Below are 14,553 nucleotides of genomic sequence, written 5' to 3' on the forward strand. Positions count from 1 at the left end.
CCCTTGCACCCTCCAAATTTAGTTTCAGTGCAGATCCTCTCCTTTGCTCTCTGTTGTTTTCCAGAAATTTCAGGCTAACCAGCATTCAGGAAACCCTCCCAACAGAATAAACATTGTTAAGCAACTGAACAACGTGATGGGCCAAGACTGCAGCGTCCTCAGTCCTCAACCCTCGGGTAGTGGCCTGGATCACATTTCTGGTCTTGAATAACAGCATATAAAGGCCCAAATACATTAGATTTATTGCAGTCACATGCCTTTTTAGGTTTGCAGCTAAGAATGAATGTGCAGGGCAATTGTGGATTGTCTAGAAACAAACAAAAACAGAATCCCTTTGTACCCTTAAAGTGACAATTGTACAATTTTCTTAGCCACATTTAGCAATAAAGTAATAGTTTTTTTGGCTTTGAGATGTGTCTGTGTGGGTATAAGCTCTAATCCATTCTGTACACGAGACTGCACATCTCCAGTATAATGGTCAATGGGTTTTTCATGCAGGAGCGTTGTTTGGGTACAGCTGAGCAGTATATCATTCCAGCTACCTATACTGAACACAAGCGAGCTAGGTTAGCTGATGCTGCCAGAGAAACCAATGCTAACAACAGAAGGTCGAAACCAGTTCTAAGCAGTGTTTCTGTAACAAAACACCATATTAATGGTGTATACATTACAAACTTCTCCGGCAGGCACAAGTCAGTCTAAATATTTGTTACAGCAGTGGTGTTGCTTCACCACTGCCAAGCAGACTTTCCCTATATCCACAGCCTCTGGTGTTGGCTGTTGCAATCTCGTGCCAGAAGGGAGAATTGCTAAATGTACTTCTCACTGGCTGCAAAACTAAGATTCTGCATGGACAATAATTTCTCCTATGTGTAGGATTTAGGGGGGGTTATTGGAAGAAATGGAATATAATATCTTAAGTGTGTTTTCTGAAAATAAGAACTGTCATGTCTCTTAGAATGAGCCGTATATGGTAAATGGACCAGTATTTATATAGCGTCTTTCTGCTCATCCGTCCACTCAAGGCGCGTTTTATACTATGAGTCACATTTACCCATTCACACACACATTCATACGCTGATGGCCGAGGCTAACATACAAGATGCCACCTGCTACTCAGTTTTTTTTAACACAACCACACACCGATGGAAGCATCATCGGGAGCAATTTGGGGTTCAGTATCTTGCTCAAGGATACTTGGACATGCAGGCTGGAGGAGCCGGGGATCAAACCACTGATCTTCCGATTCTACCTCTGAGCTACAGCCGCCCCATGTCAACACAGGGAGGGGGTTTTCATCCACAGAGTCAACCATGTTGCACCACCATGTTTCTTCAGAAAAAAAAAAATGGTGAGATCACATAGAGTTATCAAAGAAAAAAGGTCAGCATACAGTAGCAGGTGCTTGGCTAGTGGCCCGTCATTGATGAGCCAAACACCGTTTGAGAAACACTGATTTTTAATGTGATACTGCTTTCTTCATTGTTCAATGGTTTTAATCACATAGTTTGTTTGTTTTGGGGAGGAGGAGACCTCTGTAGATAATTTGGCTCCTGGTTAAACTTCCTGAACAATGACCACTGAAGGAATTCTAACCAGGAGATAATGCTTGGAACATGGGAGAAGTTATAACTCGCAATCTGCAGACCTCACTGACACATGCCACTAAATCCTACACACTGTTCTTTTAATGTTTTCCATTGGTTCCCAGTGTGTGTGAGGTTGTGCATTTATGTGTGTCAGTATTTGTGCTTAAATGAGCTTTGAGCAGGTGTGATTAGCTTAATGCCAAGAGCAAGGAGCATTTAATGAAGTGTTGCCTTCTCTGAAGGATTGAGTTTGCTCACTGGAAGTGTTCTTTTCCTCTTTTGTGTGCAAGACACAAAGTGGAATTCTTTGTGTGTTTTTCAGTGTAGAATTGGTCTGTGGCTATCTGTGAGTCTTCAAAAAAGATACACATTTTGTATTGATTGCTTTTATGCACATCTGGATCCAGCTCATAGTTTTGTATTGGACCTCTTCACTTTTAGACAGCCACTTGGCATCCTCAGCCTCATCTTGTTGTCTTGGTGGTTTGTTCTCCATTAAGGCTGAAAGCTAAATGGCAGTCTTGCCTTCAACTTGATCTTCCAATCATGCATCTTTATTATCTTTGCTTTAATCTCAGGGCAAAGATAAGTCATCTGAGTCTTTGTCACACACCACATAATTCCACCACTCCCCATGAGCTGGACTGCTTCTGGGAGTCTTCCAGTTTGCCATGTGGTAGAGGGAGAATTGCAACAGAAGGTGATCCTTAATTGCTGTTATTATGCCAGGACTCCTCCTGGCCTATATTTGATTATTCAGACCAGGCCTATCTCATTACCAAAGTTGTAAGTATGGCATATGATAGGGGTTCATTATGTGTAGAATTTGAGATTTTGTCAGTGCTAGTCTGTTTGTGACTGTACACATGTACCACCTATTTCCCTCATCAACTTTTGCAGCCTGAGCTCGCGTGGCCTTCAACTTACCTCAGCCTTGCCTTGAGCCAAACCGTCCCTCTCCATCTGCAAAAGACCACATGAAATAATCCTCAAAATCCTCCTAACAGAGATGAGAAACTAAAATCCTAAATGGTGACTGAAAGTATTATGAGAAAAATCAGAATTGTCCTGCAGGCTGGAACACCAGCATATATTTACTGAGTTATATTGCTTTGGCTTTTGCTAAAAGTGTAGAAAATCCTAGGAATGTAAAACATTCCTCGTCAGTGGTAATCGGTATATATTGTAGAGCAGCGTATAGGTCTGCAGCAGAGAGTGGAATAATCTCAATATAAAAGTTGAACATAAATTCAGTAGCACATTGCTGCGAGATCCCGTTCTAGAGTGTTTGACTTTGTACATGAAATCTTAAATTATGCTTCTTTTTCAGCCTCAAACAGTTAACATTATAGAGGAATCATTTATACTATGTCACATCATCAACAGAAAAGAGGTGTTTTAGAAATCTCTGCGTTGAGTCAGGGATTGTGAAATGATGAGACTGGGAGGCAATGTTGTTTCTCAACACCTCCAAAAAGCCTGTCATCATCATTCCACTAATGATAACAGGTGAGGGGTAGTGGAGTTACGCAGAACAAGGAAGTGAAGCAATTTGGCTTGATGTAAAACAGATGTAGTCTGCAAAATGGGGAAACAAGTGGAAAGTCCTGTGCAGCAGTGATGTTAAACTGTCACTTTTGAATTAAAGACACAGCTTGAAATTAAAGATGCATACGTGCAGGGCTGCTCAGAAGCATTAAGGTAGCTCAAAATAATCTGGTACAGGATTTGTAGTGGCAGTTTGGTTCAATTTTCTCTACAACGATGAACCTTGACACGTGGACACACAAATATTAGCCAATAAATCAAATCAGTGCGATCAAAGTTTTGGATAGCTGTTGTTGGAGAAGAGAAACAGAAATTGTGAGACAGAATATCATCAGCAAAAATGATACTAATAACCAAACAGTTTAGCATCATTTATTTTTATTTTTTTTTACATGACTTTGGATTATTGTATTGTATCATTAATAGTGTTGTTTCAAGATCAAACGGCAACCTCCAGGGCTGAAACATGAAGTCTAAATTACGTGCCCAAAACTGCAGTTTCGTGAATACCCACTTGAGGCTGGCTCCAGAAGCGAGTCAATCCCAATAGACCCCCATGCTTCAAATACCCAACTTTACAGCACAAATAAACATGTTTACAGCCTGGTACAGTCTGTACCAAACAACTATATGGGGGTCAATTTTTTTATAACACACCCGTTTATATTTTATTAAGGCATAAAATTACACATTAAAGTAAGGATGGACCGCTTTGAGTGACAGGCTGTCCACCAATAGGGTCCCCAGCTTCTCAGATCCACCCCTCGCTCCTTCACAGTGCTAGCCTCTCACCCAAACATGGTCACTTCTGATTCCAAAAAAATCAAGATGGCGATGGCCGAAATGCCAAACCCGAGGCTTCAAAACAGGAGTCTGCAAACCACTGTTAGTACTGTATACACACTGAACCATCATGATACGGGGGTCAAGGTCCAGTGCATGCAGTCAGTCAATGGAGAGAGAGTTGTGTATAAGAATAGGATGGTGTATCGGCATTGCGCGATGGCTGTGGAGTCTGCAAATGGAAACACATCCAACATGCCAATGCACATTTAATTGCATCACCCAGATCTGCTGATCACCAGGATGTTGAATGTTCGGGTGCTTTGAATGTTTACATTTAGTCATGGTGGAACTACTTGAAACACGCTTTATTTTTTATTATTCTGTTCATTTTGTATTTTCAGTTTCGTAGAACCAGAGATACGTCTAAGTTTTATAGACTGTTATGACCTGTTGCCTTCTGGGAGTTTGTGCGGTGTTTGCACAGTGTAACACAGAAGTGTTTGAAATGTTCCTTATTTTTAAAATGACAATAGTTTACCAAAGTTGCCAGAGGGCAAATGCTGCCTCAGTCCTCAGCAAAAGGATTGTGTCTTGCCTTGACACTTGTCATTGACTGTGTTTCTCTTTTTTCCACAGATATCATTGACAAGAGTGAACTGAAGGCATTCTTCGAAAGCAACTGTTCTCAGATTTATTTTATCTTCTATGAAAATTTCATTACACTGGAAAGCAACTTAAAACAAAAAGGTGAGTGCAAACGTTTTTTCTTTTTGCACACTCACTAGTTGACCACCCTAGATGGTGGTTCAATAATTAACCCTCTCCCTGCTCTTTATGGTATGCATTACAACAAGGGTTTATTTCCCTCTGCCCTGCATTTACAGAGCAATGAGCATAAAGCCCATACAGTAGCAATTTCCTCTGTCTGATACAATTCTGTGTGTTAAAGCTTGAATCCAGCACTGTTGGGGGTTGGGGGTTAATTCCCTTTGGGTGTATGCTCTCAAGGTAGCACAAGTTCCTTTTGAATAAGTGTTCATAGAACAGCCTGTGTTATAGTTACATTATTGATGAGGCTAATGCAGTCTAGCTCCTAGTTATGTGTTTAAAAACCTAAGTACTTTCCTTGTGTTTCAGGGAACAAATCTCAAAGGGAGGAGCTGGACTCTATCCTCTTTATTTTTGAAGTAAGTCACCTGCCTTTCTCTATGTTACTGTCTCCATCTCTGATTTCCACTGATAACTGCTACAGCCTCAACCTGTTTACTGCTGAACTCTGGGGCGGGACCATAGTTTCCATGGTGCCATGCTTCATGCAACTGTGGGTACTTCCTGAATTTGCCTTTAACAGCCTAGAAATCATTTGTGTGCAGTTGAGAAGAGGTCTTTGCTCAACCATTTCCCAGCCTTCGACAGGTTGTGGGGGAGCTTTCAGTTCATTCCTTGGTTTTAAAACCTAGGTGTGTATGCAAATCAGAGGAGGTATGTCTTGTGTCTGTGTATACAATGCATTGTTGGCTCTATGGCCCCTCCCTCTGTTTTTCTGAACACTCTTGCGTTGCACATGCAGGTTAAAGTCCCCTACCTTGTTTTCCCACCTGACTGCGAAGGCAGCTCCAGTTTCCAATACAAACAGCCAGCTCTCCAGTTACATTTGCTCAGGGCAGGGCTGTAAGGATGGCAGCAGATCAAAAAATGAGAGGGCAGTCTGTTTGTCCCTCTTTATACAGTATGTCTTGTCCTAGTTTTCTCTGATCATCTGGGAGAACTGTAAAGGAGTGTTCCTTGCATTCAGTCCAATATAGATTCAGTCATTCCAGTGCAGAAAACACAGAGAGGGATCTCTAACTTTGGATTCAGGCCAGCTAACCAATTTGTTTGGTAAAGTAGCATCAGGCCAGACGTTGCTGTTATCTGTCTTTAGCTATGGATTCCTAATTTGCTAGTCAGGCATATCTAGTACAACTCTGACTCTTATTTTCATGTTATCACGTTACATCTTTTTTAGTTCCGTCTGGGTGGTGCATCTGCTGTTGCTAGACTCAATTGTTCAGGTTTGTAATATATGGCCCCCTTAGCTAGTTGTTGGGAAGATGATCAAAATAAAGATAAAAAATTATTAAGAAAGAAAAGAAAACAACACAGGCTTTTTCCATAGGTACTTTTGGCCGCACCGAGTCAAAGCATGCTGTGTTGACTTGCGTTTCCATCACCAGTTTAAAAGCTCCAAGTTGAGAGATGAATCATCTGGAGAATTTTGTCAAAGCACACCTGACCACCTCTAAGCTAGTTGTGGCTGGATGGGCTTTGTTATCACTCAGGGACGTTTCTGTGACATGCTCTGTTTTTCAAGCAGTAAGCAGTAGATGCCAAGTAAAATTGTAACAACATCCTGTTGAAGTCAGAATCCGTGTAATTTCAGGAATGAAACCAGATTAAATCACTTTCTGAAAATGGATGATAAGAAGCTGGCTAACAACAACTGTTGCGCAGGGCAGTAGAAAAGGGCACTGCTTCTAAAGGTCATCAGCTCAAGACAAGCATGTCATCAGTTAAAGACGCACCTATAAGTGTGCAGTCTTGTTATATGGAGATGCAAATCCCTGCCGCCCTGGGCTGATACCCTGGGTTAAATCTAGTGAAGCCAAGCCAGCACATGTATAGAAAAGGCCTCTGACACACCAGATGTCCCTCTAGTTTTCTCCACTGCTCACTAAGAGACACTCCCTGCCTGTCCGCACACATCCAGTGATCTAACCTGTAAATAAAGCCTGGATTCATGCCTCCTACATATTTATGGAGTCATCCTTTATAAAAAAAAAAAAAAAAAAAAACTAATATTGAAAGCAGCTTAACCCTCATTTGTCCCCTTTTAGCCCCTGCCTGTGACGACGTGTGCTTTTACCCATGCACTGAGAAGATAAGCTTGCGCTGAGTGGTGTGTACAGGGCAGATACAGGGTCGCTTTGATCCAGAGCTCTGCTCCACTCTGCAGACTTTCTCTTTACGCCACGTTAGATTAGACATGTTGGATCATATGTGGTCATGAATATGATATCAATGGATACATTTGTACTCACAGACACGCACTGCTAATGTGTATCATGTTGTCTCAGAGGTCATATTATGTAACAGAGGGACATGACAAATGTGATAGAAGATACTCTAATACAATTTTTGAGGGAAGTAGGTTGTGCATCCTAATCATGTGGTCATTTATAGCATATGTTGAATTCATATTTGTATCATCAACCCCAATTTCTCAGGATAATTCTTTTTTCAAATGTGTATCATTTGTTTTAGTCACAGAGGTAGCTAGCCAAAACATAAGCCCTAGCAGGCTTTGTCCAGGAAGCCTCAGAGAGGTGCGTAGAGTAGGCTATGAATGGATAATGGCTAAGACAAAAGCCATGTTGCCGCTCTGTGCTTTGCAACACACTAAAGTGCGGTAAGACAGGTTAATAGAAACAACAACACAGCTCAACATTGCCGTCCCTCTTATTCTTTGTTAAAATTTTCCTTGAAAGCCACAGTTATGCCCTTATCTTCCCAGGCACATAGGAAATCTCAATCACCTGTCACTTCTTGCATTCAGATCTGGCTGACCTATACAGTACATGTTTCCTGTATCTGTGTTTGCTTTGAGCTGGCTATGTGGGGATTACTTTGCTGTCATGATGAGGTATGTGACCCTTTTTTCTTGGGTTGCTGTGGGGGGAGTATGATACCCCCATGCTGAGCCTGTTGGAGTAATAGATATCTAAAGGGGGTAATCTTTTTTTCCCTCCCCCCTCAAACTCTGCTGTGACACCCTACCCCCACCCCCACCGCCACCAGCAGCCTTCGCCATTCCCTTCCAGGATCCCTTTGTGTCTGCTGCCACGAAGGCATCCACCATGGCAGCTTGTGATGCTGCATCAGAACTGACAAGAGATGAGAGACCTGATCTCTGTGAGAATGCAACAACATTGCTAAAGATGCTGGATAGAAACGTCCCCCCTAATATTTTTCATTAAATATTGCTTTGCTGTAGGCTTGAGCTTTTTAACACATAAAACTAGAATTGACCAACAAAATAATTTAGTGTGTTTTATAACTTTCATCCAGTATTCACTGATAAGTATCACAGAAGAATGTTCGTTTTTTAAAATATGAAGTTTGTTTTCATTGGCCCAATGTGAAAAAACTGCATTGCCTAAGTTTTCACCCCCCTCCACTATGACACACCTAAATCATCACTGGTGCTGCTAATTGTTTTTAGAAGTCGCATAACAAGTTCAGTGGAGACCTGTATGTAGTCAAGGTGTGACGAGTGATCGTACGTGGGATACACCTATACATGGAACTGCTTATTTTTCAGGCAATAGCTACCTCCATGAAAACAATATAACCCCTTCAAGGTTCTGCATGTCCCTCGGACTTTGATAAGGTCAGTCAAGGAAACTGAGAGTCAGCGAGGAATGGGTCGTAGTAAGAGGAAGCCACCGAGAGCAGCAGGGCCTGGAAGTCTTGTAAAGGTGGAGAGTTAATAAGAAATCCCTCAAGGGAAATGCAGTGTGTCCTTTGTGTCCTGACATGGCAAAGTTTAGACTTCTCGTGCCAGGACTTGAAAACTGCTGCTTGAGCTTGGTGTTTATGTGTTAACAGTGTTTTTGAGTTTTGGGGCATCATTACAAGGCAGGCATTCGAGACAACATCCATGTCATTTGGATAATTTCTGTCTCCCTGGCACCCATTTACTGTATATAATATTTATTGGAATCAATCAAAATGTGTTCTCTCTAATCGTCCCTTACGTTCACTCTGCCATACAGATAAAGTACGAGCAAATGTACCGTAAGTATGTAGAGGTAGAGGTGCCGAAAAGTTGTCTTTGACGGACACTAATTACGCAGCAGGAGTGCGTCTGTGTAATTTCAGGAATGAAACCAGATGAAACCACTTTCCGTATTAGAAAGCAGTTTTTGTTGTCACAAGACCAGACTGAGCTTCTCAGGCCTCAAGGGACTCCAGTTTGTTGACGCTCCCGTATAACTGCCATTGACCTCTTAATGTCTGAAAGCAGTTCAATCCCGGTGCCAATGAGGTTGTGGGACAGGTTAAGGGACAGCTGTGGGACCAACAAAATTCATAGGGGAAGTCTGTTCATATCCACTTTCTCTCCAGGATATGACCTCACCATGACCCGTTGTCCGTCATCCGGACCTGACTCAGCATTCTGAATTCCCCTGGTCATCCTCTGTAAAAGCTCCTCGTCTAAATTTAAGGCATGACTTACTGAGTTGCCTTACATGGCTATTTCTGCTCATTACCACTAGTTAATCATTTTTTAAAGAATAACTGGATTTACCTCAGTTCAGGGGTAATGCAAAGGCTGTTTTCTTCTAGAAAGCTGCAGAAAATCTGAGGCTTTTGACCAATTTACCTTTATTTAACTAAGATGGTCAGTTGAGGTTGAACTCTAAGGAGTGTCTTGGCCAAAATAACAGCACCAAAAACAAAACCAGCACACAAAGTAAGAAGAGGAAAACATTCAGCCAGTTTTGTATCAGTGTGGGTAGTATGTGTAAATGAACTATGGTAAACCTACCTCCATCTTACCAACGGCCAGATCACCCTGCTCATCTCCTAGCTCAAATCCGCTGGCTGCCACATTGTTTACATAGTTGTTTTCAAAACGCAAAGCTCACCATCATCCACCAGCGGGAGCATTTATTGGTCCGGTGTGGGGCAGTGTATTCTGGTAGTTGTAGGTTTTTTTCCTCTTGAGCAAAAGCAAATGCCACAGCCCTTTTCCTCAATTTTCTCTGGTCATGTAGCTCCGAATTTCAAAAGTATTTGCATCTTTATAGACCATCTTTCCACCATCAAAATACCTCTTTAAGCACTCTGTATGTATGGTCAGTAATCAGTAAGAAGGTAATTAATAACACTGCGTCGGCGTGTGTCACAAACATCCATCAACTGTCTTTTTCCATCTGGTGTAATGGCATCATATTCCTCTTTGATGCACTTCTTGGGTTGAACTACTCAAACTCTCCTCTAAAGTTTGGCATAAGACAATGCTTAAAAATGAACCCAGGGCCATTTAGCTAAGTGACTTCTTTCCCTCCCTCCCTCCCTCCCTCCTCTTTATGCAGTCCGACTTATGACTGACAGTTCACCAGCAGGGGGTTATTGGTTAATGCATAAATGCTAATGTACCAAGTGTAGCTCAGGTCTGCACTGGCTGATTAAATGAATCTTGATGTCTGAGGCTTTGCTTTAAACTATACTTCACCTCTACCCTTCAAACCTGAACTGACTTAAAATTATGCCACTTTTGCCGCACATTTTGTGGATGCCTTTTTTTTTTTTTTTTTTTTTTTTTTTTTAGAAACATATGGCTTTGTTGACATGTTATTAACTATAGTTTTTGTCCCGAACTATCTGTGAGTAACTATGAAAACTAAAAAATGGCCCTAGAGAAGCTCTGCTGCAGCTCGGCTTTCACAGAGCACAGAGGAAAACCTGAGCTTACTGGCAGTTGGATGCTTGAGCAGGAGTTTGATTGCACTCTGCTGCTGCCACCCACTGGCTACAGAGGAGAATGAAAACATCTTAGTAGTTATAATCATAGTTGGGTGTATTTTGGGGAGTGATTCTTAAATAAAGCTCTGAAAAGTGCTTTAGGCTTTCAACTTTGTTATATTTTAGGGTCATATGAGATATGCATTGCCAGCTTTACCAACAAACAATGAGGGGCAAGCTAGAAAATTTGGTTAGCATGTAAATAAGCAGTCTGATTTGGTTTACAGTGTTTAGACTTCCCCTGTAGAGCAGGTGTGTAACTGATGTCTTTGCTCTCATCGTTGTACATGAGGCCTACAAGTAATTTCTCTGTATTATATTCTCTGTATGTAAATTCTGTTGCGCTGTAATGCAAAGATAATACTTATGCACAGTATTTTCACTTTATTTCTTTGCTGTTTACTGTGTCTTACAATCTTAGTTAATTGTGTTAAGTTTTATTGTGTGATTGACACTCTGTTGGCTTTCTGATTATTCTGTGTACATCCTGTGTTAGTAGGCCTGCTGAACAAGTGGGTTAGTGCTTGTGTGTCTCAGGAGATTTCGTTGAAGGCGTAATCATCTCCCAGTTGTGTCAGAAACCTAAACAATATGTAAATAACTAAATTTCTCTTGAAAGTACTGCATGTCTGTTCCTGCTGTCAAAAAGCCCTTGTCGACCACCTCTTGGAGTAGCATATTCTCCATCATGTTCAGGCCCTGCGACTGGAAACCTAAGTGCGGATCATGTAAATGTGTTAAGGCTGTGGTTGCACCACAGTAATGCCCCCATCTTTATGCTGGAGTATGGCTGCAGATTAGAGTAACTCCACCAACCTTCAGTCCGGCAGACTCTCCATTCGCCTCATATCAGCCAGTAAATTCCTCATTGTTGCAGCCACCATTCCAGCTCCGCGGGGAGTCTTTCTGAGCTAGCTTCTCCATCTCATTCCCACTCTCCCATCCTGGTGCTCTGTAAGGAGAGAGAAAGACAGTGTTATTGTGTCTGCTTGCACACACACACTCACTCACACACATACAAGGAAAGGCTTAAGTAGGCTACCCTGCTGTTTTACTGCCTAGCATAATGCGTCTGCTGCCCCAAGGAGACAGAGTGAAAGAGGCCAGTATGAAGCCTGTACAGAGATGGAGTAATCCCATGTGGGATCAATAGCAAGGTGCAGCCACATGCCTGTACACGCATACCATCACGTCTGCGGATCAGAGAGAAATTGAACAGCAGAGATAGACATTCAGCGCCCCCTTTAAGTGATGTATGTCTTTCAACATCTCCGCTGTCACTGATAATGATAGGGATTTAGTCTCAGAGGACAAGGAGGGAAAGTTAAAGATGGAGGTTGACAAGGGAAGAAGGACGTTGTTGACAAACTGAAACACTCAAAACATGAGATGACTTCTGGACCACCACAGCTCTCAGCATAATATAACATAGCACAAGGCAAAAAAAGTTAGCATTTACCATCTTTTAGAGCTGTTGTGCTAATGTCAAGATTACGTCATGATAATTTGGTTGTCTAAAACAATAGAAAAAAGCACAGTAATATATTTTATCATGTCAAAATGATGTGAAATATTATTTGTATAATTTAAAAATCACAATGTTCTTATCATAAGCTACCAAAGATTTTTATTTACTCCGCTACCAATTTCAGTTTCATTGATTGAATAATTATATCTCCATTGTTGTATCAACAAAGAAAATAATCTTGAGATTAGAAAACCTGTCTTGACATTTACCTTTGTCTCCCATGTCATAAAATGACACTCTATTGTCTCTAAAGCTTTCTCACATGCTCTGTCAACGCTGCCGCAGCACATTGCATCTGTGGCTGGCAAGGACTTAATCTTTGTCGCTCTTACATGCACTTTTTTTTTTTTTCTGCTCTGTATCCTTCTCCTGCCTGTGTTTCTCACTCTCCAGGGTAGATGAGCTTTTTATCATGCCGCCAGGGTTGGTTGTCTGGTTGAGTGGGTCAGAGCTGCATACGTAAAGCAGTAAAGGACAGACTTGACCTCTATGTTGCAATCATGAAGTCTTATTGGGTCAGTGATTAGGATTTGATGAGAAGTGAGCCATTGGGGCATCAGTTGCTCACAGTGCACCGACTATTAAGTAGCCACGCGTGCCCGCGCACGCGCGCTCACACACACACACACACACACACACACACACACACACACACACACATCTGCTGCCCCCCAGACTGTTTTTTTTTTCTCTCCTCTCTCCAAAGGGACCCAGTTAACCTGTCGCTGCATTCAAGAATAATGATAGGCTGCTGAAAGGTTAGGGCGCTCTAATTGAGTTGTAAAGCGGTTGTTGGCGAGGTGATGACATTTCTCAGTGCTGTCCTGTGTCACAGGGATCTGCAGACAGACTAGGCCAAGTAGAGGAAAAGGGCAGGGACACTGCATTCCTTTAGGGTATACTGCTTTGGCAAAACAGGGCCACTTACCAAACCAAAGGCGGTTTTCTCTGTCTTTTTTTTTAGGATCAATTGCAGCTAGGGCTCAGCAAGATATTGCTATTATTAGATATTGTAAAATGAGACTAGTCATCTTCTTAAATGTTGGATATCGTAAATCGTAAATGTCTCTGCCTGGTTTTAAAGGCTGCATTACAGTAAAGTGATGTCATTTTCCGAACTTACCAGACTGCTCTACTGTTCTATAATTTGCCTTTATCCACTTGTCGCTATATTCACATTACTGATGTAGTTTTGTCATAAATATTGATTTTTCAATAAATATCTTGTGAGTATTTGAAATGGTTCAGCACTCATTTTCTGCAACATTGATACACCGGTACCAGCTGCACTTTCTTGCTCATCCTCATAGTCATGTTGTAGCATTTTAATGTTCATCTTTTAATAAAAAATTCAAATTGTCTGTCCTCAATGGCAAGTTTCCCATTGATATCGAAAATGGTATTGAATATTTTACAATTTTACAAAGCACTGTATCGATGTTGGAAATTCCAGTTTGGTGGAATTATCTGTTTTTTCCATTATTGATTAATCTTCGGATTATTTCTGTGATAAATCAGTTAATTGTTTGGTCTGTGAAATTTCAGCAACTGATTAAAAATGTCCATCAGGTTCTGAGAGCCCAAGGTGGGTTCCTCAGATGTCTAGCTTTGTCAGTCCAAAATCCAATTGCTATCACATAGGACCAAGAAACCAGAAAATATTTACATTTTAAAGCTTGAAACCAATGACTTAATTTATTTTAACATAAAATGAATTTTCTTTTGATTGACTAATTGAAAAATCAACTAATTTTTCTAGCCCTAAAAGAAAATGTATTCTTCAGGATAAAGCCAGGAGCTAGTCATTATTTAATTTCTCATGTATTATGGGAATGGTGAAGGGAAAAGACCCAACTGTACAACCTAATGCAGCCATGACGCTATGTTATTGATGGAAGGTGCCAAACTTTAACTGAACCTAATCATAATTTTTTTTGTTTTTTCATAAGAAAATTCTACAACACCTGCCTGAGAAGATCTACAACCGATGGCAGTTTCACAGTATAGGTATGTATCATATAAAATCTTGGCACTACCTGAAATGCTAAGCTTTGTCCCTCTGCTGCTCCTCACAGGTAGTTTTATATACTGTGCATGTGTCTTTCCTCCTTATGCTTCTGTAACCTCTAAGATACACTTTAGGACAGAAAATGGTCACCACAACCATGCCTAAGCCTTTTATAATGAAGAGAAAATAATTAGTCTTAGAAGGGGATGTAAATGGGAAATGCAAATGAGCACTTCATTTGAAATGCAAATAAGTAATTGAATTATGCTGCCATGATTTCAGTCCCACACAAAAAAGGAAAACCCTTGCAAGAAGCGATAACCCCAATTATAACTGTTGTTTGTCAGCCATTGGCAGCTAAACAGTCTAGGTCTAGATCACTGACGTAGATTGGCCTTCCCCCCTTAGGCTTGTAATTCCAAATATCAAGACTCATCTCGGGTTGGATGCCCCAGACAAATGCCCTATTTTGTCAGTCATTGGACAACAAATCATCACAGGCTTAAGGCTGCCTCTTGGCTTTT

General features: G+C 41.2%; 1 protein-coding gene across 6 annotated transcripts in view; it reads left to right on the top strand.

Annotated features, from left to right (window-relative positions):
• The window catches only part of ralgapa2 (Ral GTPase activating protein catalytic subunit alpha 2), a 110,564-nt gene that overhangs the window by 15,207 nt on the left and 80,804 nt on the right, over positions 1–14,553 (top strand). For all 6 annotated transcript variants that reach the window (XR_007450846.1, XR_007450847.1, XM_049595357.1 and 3 more), the window contains exons 2-4: positions 4,560–4,670; positions 5,061–5,110; positions 13,971–14,028. Coding sequence is in view for 4 of the 6 variants with exons in the window: in XM_049595357.1 (XP_049451314.1) it covers positions 4,560–4,670; positions 5,061–5,110; positions 13,971–14,028 (219 nt within the window). In the remaining 2 variants the exon portion in view is untranslated. The remainder of the gene's footprint in view (positions 1–4,559; positions 4,671–5,060; positions 5,111–13,970; positions 14,029–14,553) is intronic.

The sequence above is a fragment of the Epinephelus fuscoguttatus genome, linkage group LG14, assembly GCF_011397635.1.
Source record: "Epinephelus fuscoguttatus linkage group LG14, E.fuscoguttatus.final_Chr_v1".
Classification (NCBI taxonomy): Eukaryota; Metazoa; Chordata; class Actinopteri; order Perciformes; family Serranidae; genus Epinephelus; species Epinephelus fuscoguttatus.